The 22,722-nt window shown below is 42.1% G+C and overlaps 4 protein-coding genes across 6 annotated transcripts; 3 read left to right on the top strand and 1 right to left on the bottom strand.

The window, feature by feature from the left end:
* The first annotated feature begins 573 nt into the window (after positions 1-573).
* On the top strand, positions 574-7,218 carry LOC117747429 (low choriolytic enzyme-like). Its single transcript, XM_034556633.1, has 10 exons — positions 574-687; positions 1,125-1,155; positions 1,241-1,306; positions 2,028-2,180; positions 4,206-4,323; positions 4,460-4,638; positions 5,401-5,482; positions 5,846-5,970; positions 6,161-6,247; positions 7,112-7,218. Exons 1-9 carry the CDS (start codon positions 625-627, stop codon positions 6,214-6,216), a joined length of 873 nt encoding a protein of 290 aa, XP_034412524.1. The 5' UTR covers positions 574-624; the 3' UTR covers positions 6,217-6,247; positions 7,112-7,218.
* Positions 7,219-8,476: 1,258 nt separating this feature from the next.
* On the top strand, positions 8,477-11,323 carry LOC117747466 (high choriolytic enzyme 2-like). Its single transcript, XM_034556703.1, has 6 exons — positions 8,477-10,158; positions 10,400-10,450; positions 10,531-10,689; positions 10,775-10,876; positions 10,965-11,089; positions 11,207-11,323. Coding segments are annotated over exons 1-6 (444 nt in total). The 5' UTR covers positions 8,477-10,153; the 3' UTR covers positions 11,209-11,323.
* A 602-nt stretch (positions 11,324-11,925) lies between these two features.
* On the top strand, positions 11,926-18,423 carry mtch2 (mitochondrial carrier homolog 2). Of its 3 annotated transcripts, none has more exons than XM_034556588.1 (13): positions 11,926-12,284; positions 13,502-13,586; positions 13,888-13,994; positions 14,516-14,542; positions 14,641-14,697; positions 15,197-15,254; positions 15,415-15,466; positions 15,550-15,609; positions 16,534-16,627; positions 17,188-17,235; positions 17,332-17,399; positions 17,480-17,555; positions 17,712-18,423. In XM_034556588.1, the coding sequence occupies exons 1-13, from the start codon at positions 12,198-12,200 to the stop codon at positions 17,796-17,798; spliced, it is 906 nt and encodes a 301-aa protein (XP_034412479.1). In that variant the 5' UTR covers positions 11,926-12,197; the 3' UTR covers positions 17,799-18,423. The 3 variants fall into 3 exon arrangements, with proteins under 3 accessions (XP_034412479.1, XP_034412497.1, XP_034412487.1); XM_034556606.1 differs by lacking the exon at positions 11,926-12,284 and adding an exon at positions 13,247-13,322; XM_034556596.1 differs by lacking the exons at positions 11,926-12,284; positions 13,502-13,586 and having other exon boundaries at positions 13,910-13,994; positions 14,506-14,542.
* Positions 17,950-21,040, bottom strand: znf414 (zinc finger protein 414). The gene is made up of 5 exons (XM_034556558.1): positions 20,946-21,040; positions 20,638-20,748; positions 20,269-20,374; positions 19,642-20,168; positions 17,950-19,198 (listed from the first exon to the last, which is right to left on the bottom strand). Exons 1-5 carry the CDS (start codon positions 20,974-20,976, stop codon positions 18,996-18,998), a joined length of 978 nt encoding a protein of 325 aa, XP_034412449.1. The 5' UTR covers positions 20,977-21,040; the 3' UTR covers positions 17,950-18,995.
* Between the last annotated feature and the right edge of the window lie 1,682 nt (positions 21,041-22,722).

Here is a 22,722-nt window from a genome sequence, read left to right as displayed (position 1 = left end):
TAAGTGAAGTGCAGAATTATGGCTCATTTTGTGAAAACAGCCTTTAATGAATATTTTGTAACATGCAATACATTTTGAAGACAGGTAAAAAAAGGAATATATATCAGTATGAAACTGACTCATTTTAACACGGAATCACTTTGAATGACCTTGTTGTTGAGCTGTGCTATACAAATACAAGTTATGTTTGAATATGTAGATGAGACATTAACTCATAGCAATCTTTGGTGAATTTAGGATAAAATATATTGACTGAAAGATGAGAACAATCTCAAAACTGACCAGTCCATGAAAAACAATATTTCTCCGTTAAAAACTTGTTTTTCCTGTTGAAGTCCCAAACAAGATAATGTTTAATCAATTGATCAATTTGACCTGTTTCTCATAAAATATGTAATTGGTTCATTCCTGGGGACAAACAGAAGAAAACAAAGCTCACATCTTACACAAACCTCAGTCCGTTTGAAGTAATAACTGCCACTTCTGGTTGGGCTGAATTTGTCAACAAGTGTTTGGTGAGCATTGCTCCATATTAGGATGGACGTTCGTTACATTTCCCTCCTATATAAGTTATGAACACCTCTGTTCCCTCAGACTCGGTCTGCTGCTGTCCTATAACCAGCCATGATCCTCCAGGCGGCTGCACTCTGTGTCCTCTTCTGCTCCGTACACAGTTTCACCATACAGGTAAGTACACTAATTGTGTCTTGATTATTAGATGTAAATACATAACATTTATTATGACACAATTTGAAATGAAATGTGAAACATTAGAAATTTTAAAAGTCCCAAATTCTGTTGTTTTTTCTTCAATAATTTACAATGTACAGTACAGTGATTAAAATTATTGTTTTAATTGAATCGTGGGGAATTTGAAACTGTTTCTTAAAGACAATTTGGTCAATGTCTAAAAGCTAAATGTGATTCTGTGTTGCACGTCATACTTTGTAGTTTGTTGATTGCATTCCAATCTAATGAAATGCAGGAATGCTCAAATGTATATTTCTCTGTCTTGAAGATGACGTGAACATGAAATATAGTTTAGTTACTACATGCTATTTCTATCTATCTATTTACATCTTTTATTCCGTCATCGACAATTAACCAACTTTGTCTAATCACAGGGTCCTTTTGAAAAGAGTGAGGAGTACTCTGGTAAGAGAGTTTCAGAAAGTGAAAATTATGTAAATATATATCGTGGTACTTCAAGAACCTCATACCAATTGTTTCTCTTCCACAGGCAACACCGTTGAGGATGACGAGTTCAGCGTCTCCACGCTGTTAGAGAAGGCCAATATTAATGTTGGTATGTTCATCACGGCACTGCTTTATTCTTTCTTCATTTAAGAAAATGCACAATATTAATAATCTAACCGTAAAAATAGGAGTGAATATTGAAATGTAACATAATGCTGGTGTTGCAGACAGTATGAAGATGAAATATGAAAATGCAATCTTGCAATTTAGGTACGTGGACACAAATTTGTAATTATTTGATGTCACTAAGCAATTAAAGGATCCATTTTTGTGCTGGTCACACAAATGAAATGCTTCCATGCTATTATGTAACAGTCAGATCTAGTGGGGTAGTTTTGATTACTGAGAAAGACAAATTATGGTGGAAGGGTCAACCAGGAGTCTGCGTGGCCCAAAGCGCTGTTGTTAAGTGACGAGTTTGTGACGGATTCTTAAACTAAATTAGTGCTTTTGTTGCCTAAACCTAACATCTGTTTAGTTCACTTATGTCGTTCCAATTGACAGAAAACAGTATGGTGTACTTTTAATATATTAGTTTGAAAGTCGTGCAGAGCATGCACAAAAAAGAGACCAAATATATCTTAGCCCAAAGTTATCCATCTTCACCAATCAATATATTTTGTGACTTTCCCGTACTGAGACTATGTTGGTGGGGGAGGCGTTGTTGTATCAGACTCAGAATTAACACCGCCGTTTAGTCACGAAAATGAAATGCAGCTTAATAAAAATGATGACAATATGTTCTCACTTATGCTCACGTCGTTTTGCAGGAAAGAACTTCGATGACCCTCTGGTGATGTTTGGTGACATTGCAGTGCCAACAGGTCTACAGAACGCAGATCCCTGCACAGTACGAGGTTGCCTGTGGCCCAAAGCCACCGATGGCAACGTCTACGTACCCTACCGCATCTCCAGGGGCTACAGTAAGTACTGAGGGCAGGGATTCTTTTTACCAGCCGTGTACCATTTTCACCTCAGGAGTCTGTGTGTGTGTGTGTGTGTGTGTGTGTGTGTGTGTGTGTGTGTGTGTGTGGTCCTCGAGATCTCAGAGACTACCACTGAAGTGGTTTTAAGTACTTCAGGTTCAGCACTTCTGTGGACAGATTCTGTCACCGCGATAAACTCAAAACTGTGCAAGATTCAGTCATGAAAGTTTACAGGTGTGTAGTTGAGATGAACATGTAGGCCACTTTAGAAGATGGGCATGGTTAATGCAAGAGTGCCAGAGGTAGGGGGGTAGGACATGGGGAAGGGGAGATTGGCATCTCTTGGCAGTTGGTTCCATCATTTACCAATATCACATGCACACTTGTGTATTTTTAGTAGTAGCCGTACAAGTATACTAATAGAAGCAGTGGTGGTAGTAGTAGGAGTAGTAGTACTAGCAATAGTAATAGTAGTAGTATGTTGCCTAAACACATAGTCTACACCAGTGGTTCTCAAACTTTTTCTGTCGCGCCCCACTTCGAAGGAAGAAAAGTTTTCGTGCCACAACAAAATTGTAACAAAATGGTCCGTGCTGAATTTTTATTGAAATAAGAACTTTTTGTGACTCCTCCATCTGTGCTTTTTCAAATAATAGAATAAAGAAAATTGCAATCACTTCCAAGTAAACCAGATTGCTCCATCAGACAAAAGCAAATAAAAAGTGTAATCACTTTGTTAGAACAATGCAAATAAAATTGTGCAAAAAAGAACTAATATTTGGCAAATAGCTTATTGTGGCTGTAATTTACATGTTTGGCACTGAATATATTTTCAAGATAATAACAATAAAGTGCAACCTGTGAAAAACTAAACAAAACAAATTCAAATTCAAATATTTGGCAATAACGAGTTTTACTGAGTTTTTACACTAAATATAATTTACAAAACAATAATGTGCAACCGGTGCAAAACAAAATTTGTGCATTTATGTGTGAGCCATCAAGTGGTATCAGTATTAGTTCAAATTCACTCAAAGGAATCAATATTCCCTTGTCTCACATCTCCAGCTTCCGAATGAAACCGCTGATCTTGTCAACTGAGGAAGGTGCTGCTCTCTGCCTTGAAGATGAAGATTGAATTCATTTAGCTTTCCAAATATGTCACCGAGATTTCATTAGAAATTATACACCAGCAAATTAATCATTATAATTGAATTAATAAATTTGACTCCAAAACCTATATGCATGTGTAACGTTACAAAGATAAAATAAATGATGAACTGAGTCCACCTCCTGGATGGATAATATGTGTACAATTTCAATTGTATTGTACTGTCCTGTATGACATGTCATGCATATGACGGATTTCTTCTCTGAGCTCAAAGACTCGCGACAACACTTTTCCTCGGGTCTTGTTTTTATGAAAATGACCACGCAAAACCTTGTGTAGTTCACGGCACATCTGTTTGGCTGCTAGCGCCTCTCTGTGAATGACAAATCTCCCGACAAATCATTGCACATTTGGAGACACTCTTGATCAGCGCCTGCAAGTCCTTCCCGTTCCCTGCCATGGTCTGTGCACCATCTGTGCAGAAACCCACACAACTCTCCCATTTCCCCCCGTGTTCTGTCAGGTAACTGCTCAGAAGCCTTACAAGCTCTTCATTTAGCGCACTACTAAGCTACACGTGAGTCACAAAGGATCTTGGATGTCGCGCATGCGCAAGCATGTAACCTGTTAACGGCGTAACCGTAACGTAAACATTTACATGTACTTTTGTGATATATGAAGTTCTCCGTACTGCCCCCCGCGCCCCACCTGTAATACCTCGGCGCCTCACTTGAGGGGCGTGCCCCACAGTTTGAGAACCACTGGTCTACATAAGGAGGAAGGAGAACATTTGTTTTGTTTTTACCTAAAAATGTAATTTGACTAAGATGGCAGACTGAAGTAGAAGATTAAATCAATAAAACCCACTGAACTGATAATAATTGTTTTTTGGGGGTTTGTTTCCTGTCAAGGCCAAACAGAGAGAGATACCATCATCCAAGGTCTACGTTCCTTTGCTGATTCCACCTGCATCCGCTTCACCCCCTATAACAGACAGGTGGACTTTGTGGACATCCAGTCACGCTCCGGGTACGGACCCCAACATACGTATCACATATGCATTCATGAATATGATCTTATAGACCCTTATTTACAATGTAACTTATTCCCAATGGTGCTGCTTCATCTGTTTTACTGTTTGGAGGTTTGATTTACTCTCTTTCAGGTGTTTCTCGTTTATCGGGCGTCGGGGGCGAGGCCAGGTTGTGTCTTTGAGTCGCCGCGGTTGTGTTTTCCGGCAAATCATCCAACACGAGCTGCTGCACGCCCTGGGCTTCAATCATGAGCAGACCCGGTCCGACAGGGACCAGCATGTTCGCATCTTGCTGCAGAACGTTATTCCTGGTGGGTTATTATGGGCGACTGTGGCATAGTGGTGAGCAGGGTCGTCCTTCAATCAGAGGATCGCGTTTTGATCCCCGGCTCCGCTAGCCCACGTCGATGTGTCCTTGGACAAGACACTTCACCCCAAATTGCTCCTGTAGCTCTGTCTATGGTGTGTGAATGTGTGTATGAAGGTTAGTTACTGCTGATGGACAGGTGGAGCCTTAGCTCCTCTCATCAGTGTATGAATGGGTGTGAATGGGTGAATGATGTCATGTAGTGTTAAAACGCTTTGAGTGGTCGTAAGACTAGAAAAGTGCTATACAAGTACAGCTTTATTATTATTATTATGACCAATAATGGAACTTTAGAATTTTGCAAATGATAGACACAACCACAATAAGATCTCCACAACATAATAACACAGGCCTTATAGATATAGTGAACGTATATCAAAACGCTCAATTCATGGAAAAAAATGTACACGGCCCGTATTCAGAAACGCTGCCTTTAAAAGGAGCCGTCAGCCGCAAGGTTGTGATGTCACAAGTAAACAGTCACTAGTAGCAGTACCTTAAACTCTGAGTAGTGGACCCATCCAGTGAGTACCCGGCTGTGAAGAAGGCGACAACGCAGATGCAGAAGACTGGAAATACTGACCAATAAGAAGCTGAAAAATGATATCTAATAAATCAAATCAGATCATAATATGACTTTATCATATATCATTGTAGCAGTTGTGTAGTGGAAACACATCTGATTGAGCTGTGTGATTATTTACAGGTATGGAGAGCAACTTCAGGAGGATCCAAACAAGGAACCTCGGCACTCCCTACGACTACAACTCTGTCATGCACTATGGAAGGTAGCGTCTCACATATATGAAAACATATTATAATGTTCAGCTGAAGATTTTAAAAGGTTTTCATTGCAATGTTGTTATCAGCATGTGAATATTGTTTTGAGACAAGCTTATAAAAATGTAAACCTTTTTTTCCGGCTATATATGCCATATTCATCAGTACACAAACGCGACTCCAAATACATAATGATGTTTCTCTTGTTTGCTAACATGTCAGCCGTAACGACTTCATAAGCTGGTTTTGTGTCAGACGACATGTTTTCAGCTTTCAACTTCTTAATGCAGCTTTAAGCTCATCAGCTCTCAGAGGTCATTAAAACCGTCCAGGTGGACAGTTCAAACGCCTCTGTGTTTATTGCACCACAGGTTTGCCTTCTCTAGGAACAGGAGGCCGACCATCGTTCCCATCCCAGATGCCAATGTCGCCATCGGCAGAGCCACCCAGATGAGTCCCACGGACATCCTTCGGGTGAACCGCCTCTATCGCTGCAGTACGTATCTTTTTGCAACCTCCCCAACTCAACTTCTGTGTTGCTACCTGACTCCCATACTCTCGGATATAAGTGGGATTGAACACCCAGGGAAGATCAACACCTGTATATGTGTGTATGCATTGTAGCAGTAGCATGAGGAAAGCAAGCAGCTTTTACAGAGTTTGCTGTCTCTTTGAATTCATGTCAGATTCGACTGCTTCCAGGCCTGACCTAAAACCTGTGCAAAGAAAGCATTTCCTCTAGAGATGAAAGTCTATCGTCAACGCGATGTAACGTAAGTATGATACTCAGATGCCCATTTGTTAGTGTGCATGCCCATGTGTTTGTGTGCATGCCCCTTTGTTAGTGTGCATGCCCATTTCTTTGCGTGCATGCCCATTTGTTAGTGTGCACGCCTGTGTGTTAGTGTCCACGCCCATGTGTTTGTGTGCATGCCCATGTGTTTGTGTGCACGCCCATGTGTTTGCGTGCATGGCAATTTGTTAGTGTGCACGCCCATGTGTTTGTGTGCACGCCCATGTGTTTGCGTGCATGGCCATTTGTTAGTGTGCACGCCCATGTGTTTGTGTGCACGCCCATGTGTTTGCGTGCATGGGCATTTGTTAGTGTGCAAGCCCATGTGTTTGTGTGCATGCCCATTTGTTAGTGTGCACGCCCGTGTGTTAGTGTGCATGCCCATTTGTTAGTGTGCACGCCCGTGTGTTAGTGTGCATGCCCATTTGTTAGTGTGCATGCCCGTGTGTTAGTGTGCACGCCCGTGTGTTAGTGTGCATGCCCATTTGTTAGTGTGCATGCCCATGTGTTAGTGTGCATGCCCGTTTGTTAGTGTGCATGCCCATTTGTTAGTGTGCATGCCCATGTGTTAGTGTGCATGCCCATGTGTTAGTGTGCATGCCCATGTGTTAGTGTGCATGCCCGTTTGTTAGTGTGCACGCCCGTGTGTTAGTGTACATGCCCATTTGTTAGTGGGCATGCATGTGTGTTAGTGTGCACGCCCATGTGTTTGTGTGCACGCCCATTTGTTAGTGTGCATGCATGTGTGTTATTGTGCACGCCCGTGTGTTTGTGTGCATGTGTTAGTGCACATGTACATGCATTCATTCAAGAGTTTGAACAAATCCTTTTTTTCTTCCAACAGGAAATCAAGAGGAAATGAGACAAAGTGATGCAACTTCTTTCTTTTGGTCATCTATATGGATTAGAAATGCTTAATAAACTTGTTTTAATTAAGTCTTTGATAAAAAATGTGTGCTGTCCTTATGATACATAAAAAAGTGATCACCCTACATAACTAAATGCTTGCGAAATTAATACATATATTAATAATGATTTTTTTTTTAAACTGACATATCTTAACATCAGCCTGTGTGTGTTTGCTCCATATTTGAATCCAAAGAAGAAACAAGTGAAACCCAAGGTTCCTCTAGAATAGGGATTAGCACACCAAGAATAAGTGTGGAAGGGTTTTTTGCAACTGTTGAGGTGCCCTCTCATTCCTCGTCCTCACAACCATTGGCAGTTGCACGGACGATTATTTATGGTTTTTTTTCCCACCCTACATTCCACGAAGACCCGCCCAACTCTGCCTCTGATTGGCCTGTACTCGCCGCCTTCTTCTCAAAATGTGTAAGGTTTATTGCTGATGAACAAGATTGTTGGAGGTTTCGTGGGGTAAAAAATTTCAACTCAGAATGTGGATGTTTTCATCAGGATGGCAGCCTTCTTTTAAAAGCCCCAAGCTATTTTCTAGGTTTCTACTCGAAATAACATACCCAAACTAAAAAGGGTGTATCTCTGCAACCACAAAGGCTATTTGAATAATGTTAATGTTATAATATAGGCAAACCATGTGTGCTTTTGTTCAGATGTATAAATATTATTATATGTATTACTGGTTAAGAGTAAATAAAGATAAAAGACAGTCAAAGTTGAATTTCCAGGTTTGCTTAGAAAAAAAAGCACTTTCAGGATCATTATCTCTTGGAAGGATGCACAGAAACAGCAGAGCACATCATATATCATAGCACACTATGGGACCAGTCTCTCTGCACAGTTTGACTTTGAAAAAGTAAAGCAGAACAAAGTTAGAGAGGTTTTAGTACAGATAAATTAGGCGAAATGGGCATTTGGGCAATTTGAATTTTCTCATGTACCAAACCATATATTTCACTTGTATATTACTTATGGTGTTCAATACATCCAAATATAGCAGTATTTGTTGATTACTGAAAAAAAGCAAAATGATAAGCAACATTTTTGACTAAGCGCTAAATCGATTCATGTTGCTGTGTTCTTTGGCTCATATCTCGGTGATGCTTTGGTGCAGAAGGATTTTGAAAAGATATTTAGAATCTGTGTGGAGTTCTCTTGCTTTTTGGCTTTTTCTGATAGCACCGAGCTACGGGTTGCTAGTTCCGGAAACGTGCTGAGTGGGCTGACTCCTGAAAAAATTATGATTATGATATTTTCATAATTCTTTCAGTTGGTGTTTGAGTTGTGTGGAAATAGCTACCGATTTTTTTATGGTTACTGATTCGTGTAGCCCAAGTTCTCCTGTTTAATTTGATGTATAACATCAATATATTTTCTCATGTTTATTGTAATGTTTTACACAGTCTAACTATAATGTGTAAATCGGCGCCCAATTGTGCGCCATGGGGCTTAAAAGGTTAAAGTGCTCTCATATATAATTATCGTGTCCTGATTCTATGTTGCTATTTATGTTTGCTTATATTGCTGGAATATGGACTGGCGGCCTGTCCAGGGTGTCCCCTGCCTTCGCCCTATGTCAGCTGGGATAGGCTCCAGCGCCCCCGCGACCCTAATGAGGATAAGCGGTATTGAAAATGGATGGATATTGCTGGAATAAAAATACAGATCGGTTAGAGCTTTAAATGTTGATGTTCTGTCATATTTCAACATACAGTTAACCGTAACGTTGATATGTCCCACTGATGATTACAATAGCAGGTGATCAGCAGCGTTCACGTTCTATGTCCTTCTCACGTCGGTGTCCTTCATGAACTGGGCCCGGGGAAGCCCTCTTGATAAACGTTCTGTAGGTGATAAGCTGTTGTTCGGGCCTTGCTCCACATGCAGTATGTTCACTCTCACACCCTCGACTGTGATGTGTTTGCTCGCGCCGTCGCCTCTCAGAGGGGCCCGGGTTAGATTTCCAGGTCTTCTGTGTGGAGTTTGCCTGTTCTCCCCGTGTCGGCGTGGGTTCTCTCTGATGTGGGTTCTCTCTGTGTTCTCAGGCTTCCTCCCACAGTCCAAAGACATGCAGCTCAGGTTAATTGATGACTTTAAATTGCCCGTATGTGTATAGTTGTCTGTCTCCATGTGTCAGCCCTGCAATATACAGTAGTGGGGTGAAGCAGATAAAGATAATAGATGGATGTAGCGAGGACAAAAATAACTAATACAACCCTGTCCAATACTAATAAATTCATCTATTTGTGTATTATTAATTGTGAAAAGAGGAATGGATTTTGTAATAGACTGTAAAGTGCTGCTATCATTTTGTCCGTCCTCTCTTGGTACGATTTCACTACACAGGTGTTTTGTACATGTACAGGTCCAGGTAAACATGTGTATTTTGTACACCTCTGCATGTGTGAGTAACCACATTCACCTTTGTTATAAGACTATATAAATGTCCAGCCATCCATCCATTATCTGTATTTGCTTCTCCTACTTAGGTTTTTATTTTTTTTGGGATGGGTGGGCTCCTTATGTAATACAAGGTCCAAGGACTAAGGATGTAAGGATATGTGATAAATGCAACATGTGTCCTTTTCCCAGTCTTAGTGGTATTAAGCAAAACCATATGTGACTGATAAGCCTGTGGATTTAGCTGATGCTTTCTTAGGAACAAGATAATCCATATTTGGGCTCACTGACGCAGTCTAACGTGTATAAAAACCTGGAGTGAACCCTCAGCTGCACAAGTCCACATAACTGCAAACGTCTGCAGCTTAATATGCAATAACAAAGTGTTCTCCTTCTTTCTACTGCCTGTTGTATTTGTGGTTGGTTCAAACAATGTCTCACCTCTGAATGGAGGCCGGAGCTGACTCCTGTCTGTGTCCTGCAGGTCTGCTAAGGATGGCTCCCATGTCTGTGTTCAGGTTCTCCGCTGTGGCTCTGCTGCTGCTGTCCGCCTGCTGTTGGGCCGACAATGAGGTAGATCTCAGTGAGAGAGGAGCAGTAAGATATCTGGTCCTTCGTCCACACTCCCACATGTTGTTAAAACATGTTGCACGTCTTCTGACAGGAGGCCGTTCATGTTGGTGAACGGCCTCCTGTCAGAAGACGTGCAACATGCTGTCTCTCACATGAAGCCACTCTTCTTCTCCACATTGACAAAGCAGCTGTTAGGAGGTTAAATAGAGCATTTATTTACCTTTATCTGCATCCGCTTCAGGCCCAGCAGAAGCAGCGACCGCGACTGGCTGAGCATCGCGTCCCAGAACGGGTAAGAAAGGAACAGTTGTGGAGCCGTTCACATTTGAGAGCTTTCCCTGTGTTGTTCAACTCATCTCTGGTCGGTTCCAGCTGCTACTTCTTCGTCGGCCGTCGTGAAGGGAAGCAGGTGGTGTCTCTGGCCCGTAGAGGATGCCTCTACCACGGCACCGTCCAACACGAGCTGCTCCACGCTCTGGGCTTCAACCACGAACAGCCATGTATTAATACATTTATTTTCCTTAAAAACTAATCAATGTAATAGAAATTATGACTTCAAGAAATGACATTTTAAATGTAACTTTAACGTCAACTATAATGTCGTTCTTTCTTCTTCTTCTTCTTGTTATTTTCCAGGAATGGAGCACAACTTCAGGAAGATCGCCACCCTCAACCAGGGCACTCCCTACGATTACGGCTCTGTCATGCAGTACCACAAGTGAGAACAAGAGGCTTCACTTGGGCCGTGCTGTTTGTCACCATGTGTGTGTGTGTGTGGTTCCCTCTAATGCTGTGTTCTCCTGCAGATACGCCTTCTCCAAGAACAACCAGCCCACCATGGTCCCCATCCCCAACTCCAACGTGAACTTTGGCAACGCCAAGGAGATGAGCCGCACCGACATCGCCAGGCTCAACACGCTCTACGGCTGCTGTGAGTGTCCACACAAGCACACTGACACCATCCATGTTCCACACGCTGCCTGTCTGTACTTTGTGTCCATCACTCACTGTCTGACCTGATCCACCTCTGTGTTGTTCCCCGTTACAGAAGTAGCCCGCTCAGATGTCCTGACAGAGGACGCACAGAGGTAATATGGCCTCCTGGTGCTTTCTGAACAGCAGCAGCTGCAGACCTGAACTCATCACCTCAACAGTCAATGATGCCACTATAAAGAGACTTTGACTGGAACGCGGCTCTCTCTTTGCATTCTTTCATCACAACCACTACAATTGAACAAATTACACTCACCACCTGCACCCAGAATGCAATTACAGTCCTCATATTCTCTCTCAAAAATTGGCCTCCATTGTTGTGGACACCAAAGAGAAAACATGAATCCTATAAATATGGTGGCGTAGAAAAGTTATTTTTGCTAAATAAATGAAATCACCTGGAAGTATCTCAAAGGCCACCATGATAAGAGCCGTTCAAATTCTCTAAATGCGAAGGAATTTAAACTAATGGGATTCATGCTGATGAAAATGAATGGACAGTGACAATCCTTTTGTTTAATTTTATTAAGTATTTATTCACTTCGAACATGTAACAAATAAGTTAAAAAAAACAATAATACAAAATAAAATGACAAGTAATTGTAGCAAACTCGTAATGATCAAATTATCATTCTCAATAACAACAAGCATCAGTAAAAAAACAAACAAACAAGCTATGCCTATGATAAATTATTATACTGCAACGCTTTTGGCTTGAACCATCTAACTGGTAACACGTGTTTTTTCACAGGTGCATTCTGGTTGCAAGTGATTAAAAATGGTGTGGTATTTCAATGGCACTGTTTGGCAAACAACACATAGCGGCTTTTGGTTTTAAATGATTTGCTTAAGCAAGAACAGTCAGCGTGCGTCCAACTTATACAACGCACGCGCTTCATAAACATACGGAAGCCAGTGGAGGTGAAGAATAGAAGAGGCCGCTTTGAACACTAGATGGCGGTACCGTCATAAAAAGGGCGCTACCGACTCCTTTGGCGCAAGACGAAAGAGAAGGACTTCCTTGTAGCTCCACTGTCTCTGCAAAAATGGCGGACACGTGTGGCCAAGTATTGCTGGGATCAGGGCTCACCGTCCTCTCCCACCCTCTGATGTACATTAAAGTCCTGATCCAGGTAAGAGGTGACGGGTTTGTGCAGACGACGGGAAGATGTGACTGCTTAAGTAGCTGCTCGGGGTCTCCGTTAGCTAGCAGATGTAACGTAAATACAGCACGACCCAACTAGCTAGCAGCCTGAAGGAAAACTGCTAAAGTACATTGTAAATAGCATCGATTATATGCAAGTTATTGTGCATGGCCTAAGCCTTTCCGTAACTAGCATTGTCTCTTTAATTCGGCATGGACTTCGCTTTAATGCACACCTGCAAACGCCATGACAGCGACACCAACTGACTGCTACATTATTGGTCCGTCTCTCGTCCCTATGACCTTCTGTTAACGAACTACTCGGCGGAAGTGAGGTGTGACAGCCAGCTCTTACGGTTCATACCGTATTGATAATGATTTGTTAATTGTCTGTACATGTCAAGTACCACAACACTTGTTACATATTCACAGATACATAAGTCAAGGTTGTTTATTCTTCTAACAAGTTAGCGTTGTTGCGACACATCTGAGGGATAACAGCTCGTTGTCGTTAGCTATCAGCCCACCAGCTGCTGTATAACGGTACAGCCTCTGTGTTGCTGCATATTAAAATGATTTGACAAAGCCAAGAATAGTTTACATTCCTTGGAGTCACACACACACACACACACACACACACACACACACACACACACACACACACACACACACACACACACACACACCACAGACACACACAGCGACTGTGTTTTCCTGTTAGTGAAAGGTCAGTGACATGCTGGTTGTTGTTGTTATTATGTGTTTGTATATAACTTTAGTTGTGTCTGTTTACTGTCGTGACACAGCGTTATCTGTGTCGAGTAACACGAATGACTCCATGGCGAGTTCAGTGAGCGGGCTCCGCGGTCATTTACTGACCGGCGTCCTTTGGCCTACTAAAACAGCTTGTAAGCTAACGTTATCTGTTAATCAGTAAGCCATCCTGATGCAACGTTGGCTGTCAACGTTGTTTTAGGTTGAGTAGCACACAGAACGCGCGTGTATCCCGGGGAGACTTCACAAAATTGTGAGACAACAATAAAAAAAGTTGACTAAATGTGTAACCTAAACTAAACTAGGAAGTGTGGGAGAGCTAGTTTGTGGCGCTGAGGCGTGAGATGACCATGCATACATACAGTTATAGTGCTGCTTATACTGCGTTGTATTCTTATAGTGTGTGTGTGTGTGTGTGTGTGTGCGCGCTAGGTAGGACATGAGCCGCTCGCGCCCTCCCTGGGCAGGAACCTGTTTGGCAGACAAGTCTCCCAGCTGCCCGGACTGTTTGCTTATGGTGAGTCTGCCCCTCCACACTAAGCCCTGGTCAGAAATGGAACCCGTGACATGTATTACAGAGGGAGATGGGTTTCTTATCTATCTCTATCTCTATCTTATTCGACTGCTCTTTACAATCTTGCAGTGACACACTCTCACGTTGAGATCATTGGTCACAGTTCTCAAGTCCAAGTAATGTTTTTTTAATTTTTTTTACTAGCAATCTGTAACAAACTTCCTGTATTTATTTATTTATTTATTTATTTATTGTTTAAGCCTTTTTCTAACTTGTTCTGCCATGTGTTTTCCGACTGTTTCAGCCAAACACATCATCAAGATAGACGGGAAAGCGGGTCTCTTCAAAGGGCTCGGTCCGAGGCTCTGCGCCGGCTCCATCGGCACCATTGTGCACAGCAATGTTGTGCAGGTAGGCCTGGTCAAGTGACCCATGAAAAGTATGTAATCATGCCGTTGGCTTGTTCTTCAGATGGAAATATGTAGTGATAGACTTGTAGTGCAATAAGTCACCCTGAAAGCATTTCCTTTAACGTTAATTAATTTGAATGGAAATGTTACATTCTATTGTTTAAGTGCTGTTTATTCATCCGCTATATTATTTCTATATAGCTATATTATTGTACTGAGCATGCGTCTTGCTAAACTATTCATTTTGAGCTGTACAATTACATTATACACTTTAGATATGGCATTGATTATTTTATTTTTGGACCGCATTTTAAATTACCAGAAAACATACCTCAGGACGAAAGCAGTTTAATTCCTCTGCAATTCAAAAATCTGTCAGGGAAGACTTGAGAAATTAAAATGAATGAGGTTGGCTCACGGATATAGTATTGATTTTAATGTTACCAAAGTAGGATAAATGCAACTCACCATGTCTTTATTCACAAGGGCAGTTTTATCATGTTAACCTCTAGTTTCTTACAGAAATGTCAAGAACACTGCACACCTCAGGTATGTGCTTTTTTTTTTTTTTTTTTTTTGTGATTCATTGTTTGAACTCTCTTCATTTTGTAAAGATGGGTGAAGCTGAGGTTTGGTTCTGTTGTCAGGTACTGGGAGGTCAGCAGAAGGCTGTCGAGGGCTCCCTACAGCACGTTGTTAATGAGGTAACTCAGTTACAATGGGGGGGACAACAACAACACACCAATCTAGAGCAAACTCAGGCCACAGAAGTGTCTATCTATCTATGTGTTTTTACAAACACTCTTAACTGCTCAGCCCTTCAGAATGCAATTTAAAACTTCAAACTCTGACATCATTACTTAGCCACGTTTCTCAATTATTCCTTCTTATCCCAATAATGTGCCGATCTCAAAGTTTAGCTGCCACACTTTTTAAACTGTCAAACGGAGCGCCTCAACAGGAAGGGAACAAGCTACTGCGCTTCGGTAGCATCCAATCAAGCTCTTAATTTTGTTACATGTAAATGGTTTCTGTTGCATTTACATCAAGAAGTATGCACATTTTATCAGTCATCACTGTATCCTCTAGTTCTCTCTCTGAAATATCATTTATTTTATTTTTTTAATAAGGGAATATATAAAACTGTAATTTTCAATTAAAAATAAATAAATGCACCTTAGTTGCTTGTTTTCTCTTCCACAGACAACCAAAGAGATGATAGCCCGGTCCTGCGCCACCATTGTCACACATCCCTTTCATGGTACGTCACGAGTCTTCAGATGGCTTTAACTGGCATAACTACAGTGTCCCAGAGGCTGTATTATTCTGAAGTGGTTTCACTTGTGATGCATTTAAATATGTGTGTGTGTGGAGACACTAGTCTGCATGTCAAGTCTGTTTTCCCTCGACTTGTTTTTCAGTGATTACTTTGCGATGTATGGTCCAGTTTATTGGGAGAGAAACAAAATACAGGTAAAGTTTTCATGTTTTAGACACAAACCTCAATGAGAAGCGCCGTGACAATAGTTTCAAATTTATATTTCTTCTGTTGCCAGCGGGGTGTTTGACTCCATAGTCACAGTCTACAGAGAAGAAGGCGTACTGGGCTTCTTTGCGTAAGTACATGCATTGTTGATGACTAGGCTACACGCATTGTTGAACCCTTGAGGGGAAAAATACAAAAGGCTAACCAGAAATATGTCAAATAAAAACTACTGAACCTACCAACAAGTATTATGAAGGGAACCTGAGCTTTGCATAACAGTGACCTGCTCTTTCCTGCAACTCAACATACAAAAGACAAACACGCTCACTCTGGACATTTCTGGCTTTTTATTTTTTCTGACAATTTAGGCTGTTAATGCAGATTGCATCAATTTAGGCACGGGTGTGATTTAAAATTGTTTAATTCTTTATTATATTGGTAGTTCCTATAATCTGTGATCCTCTCTCACTCAGATCCTTAAGGACAAAAACAGGCCCTATCAAATCTACTTACTAAAACGTTTCACTCTTTTACATCAGGCTTTCAATCTAGAGCCTAAATTGTATTCTTTAAACCCTTTTCTTTTGTTTACCCAGTGAGGCAAATGCATGCCATTTCCTTAGTTTCCACTAGGGGCATTGGAGCTAAATTGTGTGTTTGATGCAATGCTTCAAAATGCTCTACTGATGCTAATCAATGACATTGTCCAAGACTTAAGTACACCAAGACTGGTTAATTTCCCCCCATAACAAGTAAACAAACTAGCATTTTAAAGGGTTAACATTTGTAAAAATCAATCTTTCGAAGTAGCCATTTGTGTGCTCAAAGGATGTCCGACTGATTTTAAAGTTGGACTCTTACTGTCCTTTTAGTTTACAGCTTAGACATGCGGTACTGTACACGGTGCTTCAGTGTCAAACTGAATCCTAACTGACTGTCGTGTTTATTTATTATTTTACAATAGTGCAATCTTCAATCCAGTATATGTTATTCTCTCTCGTGCTCTTGACGATTAATCAGAAATGTTGTTGCGTTTTCTTCTTTTCTTCTTCAGCGGTTTGATTCCTCGCCTGCTTGGTGACGTCCTGTCTCTGTGGATTTGTAACCTGCTGGCTCACCTCATCAATACATACGCCATCGATGACTCGGTAAACCCCTTCTTCTTTCACACTGCTCGGTGCTGTGGAGGGGTTCTGTTAAAGGACTCTCTCACCATGAAACACTCCTACGGCTGTAGTGGAGAGTGAACATACATTACATCTGTTAGTGCGCTTAAGTCCGGTCTGCAACTCTTTGGGAGGTTTCACATATCAGTCTTATTGTTTTTATCTTAAGATGATCATCACACACCACCACGTTGTGATCACATACCGCTCATTATGTTCTACTGCTTTTTGTTTTTAACTAGAGCAAGAAGCAGGTATTCTACCTCTCCAATACTAAGCCGTTTCATGTTTATGGGGGTAAAAATTCTAATGATTTTGACTGAAAACTATGCAATTTTACACTTTGGACCATTATAACCACCATACATAAAGCTTAGACAAAACTATCGTTAAATTATAACGATACTACATTCCTCCGGAAATTATTTCCTTTTTTAAAATCATATACTCAGAATCAAGAGCAGATTCAGAAAATGTTTGTATTTTTTGGGGTGTGTGCGCGATCTCACATCCAGAATTAATGCTGTTTTGACTCTGTACAGATGAGTCACACAGGAGAAATCAAGAACTGCTCTCAGGCTGTGACGGGGGTAAGTGTAACAAACATGGCAGTCTACGTCATCGGATGGCCTCAACATTTGAGCTCATTTTGATCACGACCCCTCCCCTGTGCTCTGTTCTTCCAGTTCTTCGCCAGTATGCTCACATACCCTTTCGTTTTGGTGTCAAACCTCATGGCTGTCAATAACTGCGGGTGAGTCTGCAGCTTAATTGCCGTTGTGAATCCCTGCACGTGTTTGCTCGAGCAGACTTAGTTCCTTCTTGTCCTTGCAGGCTCGCTGGAGGCCTGCCTCCCTATGCATCAGTATGTCCCACCTGGGTGGACTGCTGGAGGCATCTAAGCAGAGAGGTAAACACACGGCGCACCGAACACCTGTGAGGCCCCACCTGGGCTTTTTACGCAATTATAGTTACCTTTTTTATATTTATGGTACAATGCTCAAAATATTTGTCATCTTGGTCGTGTGTGCCACAATAAAACTTGCATCTCTTCTCCTCTTTCCAGGGCAACATGAGCAGAGGCAACAGTTTATTTTTCCGGAAACTTCCGGCAGGGAAGATGTATGCCGTAGACCAGAAGAGATTTTTTTAAAAGCCTCGAGCACTGAATATAGTTGTGATAATAAAACAAAACATTGCCTGATCTGGAGGTTGGACGGTCGGCACTTAATCTCTTTTTTTTTTGTATGAACTTGTTTACTTTTTTTTTTTTTTCACCTGCCAACATGTGAAATAAAAACACATTCATTTCCAGCAGGTTTTATTAACAGATTGAAACTACAGGGCTGTACAATAAGATGGAGCATTAACCATTTAAAACCCCACATGTACTAAATCTGATGGGAGGCTGGCTCATGCTGTCAGACCAATATGAAACCATGTGTTAATAATTATTTTTAATGTATAGAGTATCAACAATGGCTCCCCTTCAGCCAACGTGATGGGATTTGTTTGTTAAAAACAGCCTTTCCGTGTGCATGTGTTTAATAATTCACATGTTGGTGACCAAGTGGGACCTCTCGTCATGTGGTATTGTCTGTGTTACGCTAGTGGAAAGGACTGCGCTGTGATGGTTGTTCAGGAGCATGTTTGGATGTACAGAGGAGGGTAGCTGGAGCTGGCCGATGTCACCTGGCGCTCTGAGCACTCGAGTGTTTGTATCAACTCGTTTTGACTTACCCAAGTAATAAAAAATGAAAATAAACTGCTTTTCTTAACTGTCGTTCTTATCAAGTGTTTTGGTGGAAGGGAGAAATTGATCCAGCCAATCTGACTGTTTATCTTGTCAATTAATCCCATGAAAAGACCAACCAATTGATGTATCTAAAAGAAGCATGTGTATCAAAGCCTTATACATCTTCTTCCTCCCATCTGGTGGCAACTAGTGACGAGGTTTGCAGACTGCAACCAACCAAATACCCTCCTTTTCCAAAGTGTTTGAAATTCCAGCTGCCACTTCAATGTAAAGATGTGGAAAGCCCTCTAGAGCCAAACGTAATGACATTATGGGGTTTTGCTGGTCAATGACAAAATATTAGACTGGAGTCTCCACTACTTCCCCATGGAAGATAATCAGCTCCAGGTGCAGGTTAGCTCCTACAGTAGTAATGAAACAAATCAAATGTGTGTGGCAGACAAGTTGCTGTGGATGAACCATCAGTCTGATATTTAATAAAGTAATTGTGTGCATGGAAGCAACAGTACTGCGAAAATGTTTAACGTACTGTTGTATACTCAGAATAAAACGGGGACAGAAACGGGAGACCTTGAGGACGTCGGCTCACGCGTGCTACGAGCTGGCGGCCGAGCCCCCGCCGTTGTCCACGGGTTGGCTGCTGGCCGAGCCCCCGCCGTTGTCCACGGGTTGGCTGCCGCTGTGCCTTGTGCTGATGTGGTGAGTCATTTCCTTGCGGTTGGTTACCAAGTGGCCACACTGCACGCAGGTGTAGCGCCCTTTGGTGTGCTCCCAGAGGATGCGTCTGCTGCAGGCCCCTGATGGACGAAAGGACAAATGGATGTCTCCGCAGAGGAACTGGTAACGGCTATTTCGAATTCAAAATGATGTTGGTGCGCCAGTGAAACCAGATGTTTGGACGAGGCTTTAAAAAGGCTAATCTGTTAACAGAACTTTCAGTGAAAATTTCTGAACTAAGACTAAATCACTATTGCTGTCGGACAACATTGCTCCGCCACTTAGGAGGCGACAAACAAAAGCTGGACTGTTCAAGGGTGGAATATGTGTCACCTTGTAAATAGCAGTTTGACAAAAAAACTCAACTCAAGGTCCTCTTACTTGCTTTTAACTGCATCTCATGTAAAGACTCAGATTTTTAGGGCTGATAAAGATAACCAACACGTATTTGTTTGTTGTGGCAGATACCAATATGATAACTGAACTAAACATGAAGCCACATCTGGGAGGACGAGAGGCTCACCTTGACCCTTCTTCCAGACAGTGGCAGACCCGGGAGGAGAGCGTGGCGCTGGTCCGGGAGCAGGGTAGACGGGCTCAGGAGACCTGGCTCGATTCAGGTGCTGACCCTGGGCATCGGGGGCGACCGGAGCTGCCGTCGGGCCATCCAGGTTTAGAGATAAAGGCAGATCGGAGGGTTCGCTCTTGATCCAAGGCTGGGATGCTGCCTCTGTGAGCTGCAGCGGAGCAAGGTGGGGAGGGGAGGTCTCCGGGTTGGACAAGAAGGGGGGTCCGAGTAAAGGGGGGGCAGGGTCTGTGTCCAGGACCGCCGCCAGGAAGGAACTTTCTGTTTTGGGGATTTCAGAGGGAAGCGGCTGGGGGGTGGACACCGGGTCCAACAGCGGGGGCTTCGGGTCCAGGTCAGTCACCGCAGCAGGTGCGGCCGCCGGTTCCAACGGCTTCGGTCTGCCCCGCGACACTTTGGAACAGGTGTGCAGGTGAGTCAGGAGGCCACGGTAGGATCGCAACTTTGTGCGGCAGCTCTCGCACCTTTTCGGGGAGGGGGAGAAGATGGCAACGTTACGCGATTTAAAACATTTTGACAACTGAAAACTGCTGGGACAGTAAAAAAAACAAAGATCCAACTCACAGGAAGAATATGTTGGGTTTGTGATGGTGCCTCATGTGTTCCATCAGTTTCTGCATGTCGGGGAAGGAACCGCTGCATCCTACGGTGGAGCACAACAGGACCTTTCCTGAAGGGGGAGAAGAGTTCACACCAAATCACACAGAAAAACTACAGCCAGAGTGGACCTTATTCTCCTAACTAAAAAATGATTGTGTGTGTTTGTGTGTTTTCTACCAGTGGTATAAAGTGTTCAGGTGAGGGAAAAAGTGTATCCATCAACATGGAGTTGGCTAATACTCATTATTTCACGTGGAGAAGAAATGGAAAAAAAGAATAGAGTAAACAAACTAAACACAATGTGCACCCGCATGTTGTGTTTTAAGGGCTCACCTGGAAGGGACTGAGCCGAGATCTCGTGGTCCTTGACGTGGCTCTCCAGAGCGGCCGTGTCCGAGTACATCCGCTTGCAGCCGTGCAAAGGACAAGACGTCCTCTCTTTCCCTGAGGTGGACAGACGATACTTAATACAGTGAACGTGAAATGCATCGTGCGCGTGTAGAACGCCGGAGACGAGCATGCTAGCTCGCGGAGGCTAGCTTGGTCAAATTCACGTTAGCCGGCTCGCGTCGCTGCGCACAGCGGGACCGACACGCAGCGAGTTCCGCGTCTGTCTGCGATGTTTGACCCCATGTACCAACCTGCGCTTTCAGTCTCGGCGACCTGCTGCATGCTGGCGATCGTTAAGGGCGGAGCAGCTGATCTCCGCAGCGACGACAATAGAGGAAGATCAGAAATAATCGACTACAAGAGCCAGAATGCAATGCAACCAGAACCGCACGTACACATGTGCATTTCCGTTCATTCATTTGACTTTTGAAACGTAATGCTTTTTTTGTATTTTGTTTATTTGCACAAATATTTATATTTAATTACATTTGACCTTTTTTAATTTCAGTTCTGTACAATGGAAATATTGGTAAGTAAAGATGTGCAAGCTCTGTCTCATTGAAATATTAAGCGAGGCAATACAAACACATATTAAATAACAGAATGATTCTTCTATCGGACTATTTCTGTTTGTTGTTAGTGAATGATCGTCCATATTTGTAGGTGAACATTTAAATATGGTCATTTGTTTACAAAGTTTTTTTATTGATCTCATTAACACGTCATGTACATTGGAAGTTTATACATACATTAATATACAAAAATGTGCATTGGTGCAGAAGTGTCTAGTTAATGCATTGAATACATTATCACAATAATCATTCATCTCATGGTGGGACCAGTCAGGCTTTTGAAAAGGTGACTGCACAGAAAACGTCAAACTTGTGTTTATACCACCACGACGCACATGATTTAGACATGCTCACCCTGTTCTTTATTAAACCAGTAGTGCTTATTCAAAAAGTGCTTCAATGTTCAAATCCAGCACAACACAGCACCAAAAAAACCATCAGATCTATCATACAAATCATTACAAAAATGGACGTTTACTTTGGAAGAGATATGTATTCATGCAAAAAAGGCAAATATGTTACACACCATCAACCTTGTTCACATCGTGCATTAAAAAAACGTTTTGAGGTTCCTTAAAAACAGTCAAATGTATGAACATGAACAAAGCAGAAACACTTGTAAATGTACGGCCACAGACCCACATTTAATTCCTCAAGTTCTATTTTTAAAAAACTAGATTTTTATTGTGATGGTTTTGGTTGTCAGTCCAGTTTAACCGTTATCTAGAAGGGCGCTGTCCAACCTTTTGGCTGGTGACCCCCTCAAAATAGAACTTGTGTATACTTGTCATTGCATATGTTTATGAGGTATGACCAGATCAACAAAGAGCTCCCCCCCCCCCCCCATTTCATTAAAATAGTTCTAGAGGCCAGAAGAAGTAAAATGATCCACAAGAAAATAAAGAAACATTAGTATATCATTTTGTGTGGGATGAAAGTAATTTTCTACTTTGCTGTCCTTTTACTCATCTTGCAAAACCTCAAATGTATCTTGTGATCCTTCAGTAGAAGGAAATGAAAACAAAGGCGGACACACTGAAAATGTCCATTTTAATTATTTATGATTTTTTGGCCCAACTAAACTCCTTTTTATATAGTCTACAGCAGCTATTCTCAACCAATGGGCCGTGGGTGACCTCAGAGCACCACCTAATGGGCCACGGATGTACTACCAAATGGTTAGATCAAATTTACAGTAAATGTCTGAATGTGGTCAACAAGAGCAGACAGTTTGGTTGATAATGTCCACACTGAGCTGCCTCTTCCCTCCTAATTATGCTGCGTTAAATTGAAGCCTCATTTAGTTAAGTTGTCTCTTTCTATGTAAACAAAATTAATGTAACACAAATTCTTTAAGGCCACAAAGACAACAAGTAGAGTCCAAAGTCCTGCCCAACCTCCCTCGGAGAAACAAAGGAACCATAACAGTTTAAAACCTGATCTTAATGTTACAACA

Source organism: Cyclopterus lumpus, chromosome 3, assembly GCF_009769545.1.
Source record: "Cyclopterus lumpus isolate fCycLum1 chromosome 3, fCycLum1.pri, whole genome shotgun sequence".
NCBI classification, from domain to species: domain Eukaryota; kingdom Metazoa; phylum Chordata; class Actinopteri; order Perciformes; family Cyclopteridae; genus Cyclopterus; species Cyclopterus lumpus.
Note: the sequence above shows the minus strand (reverse complement) of the source record. Positions and strands in the feature narration are given on the sequence as shown.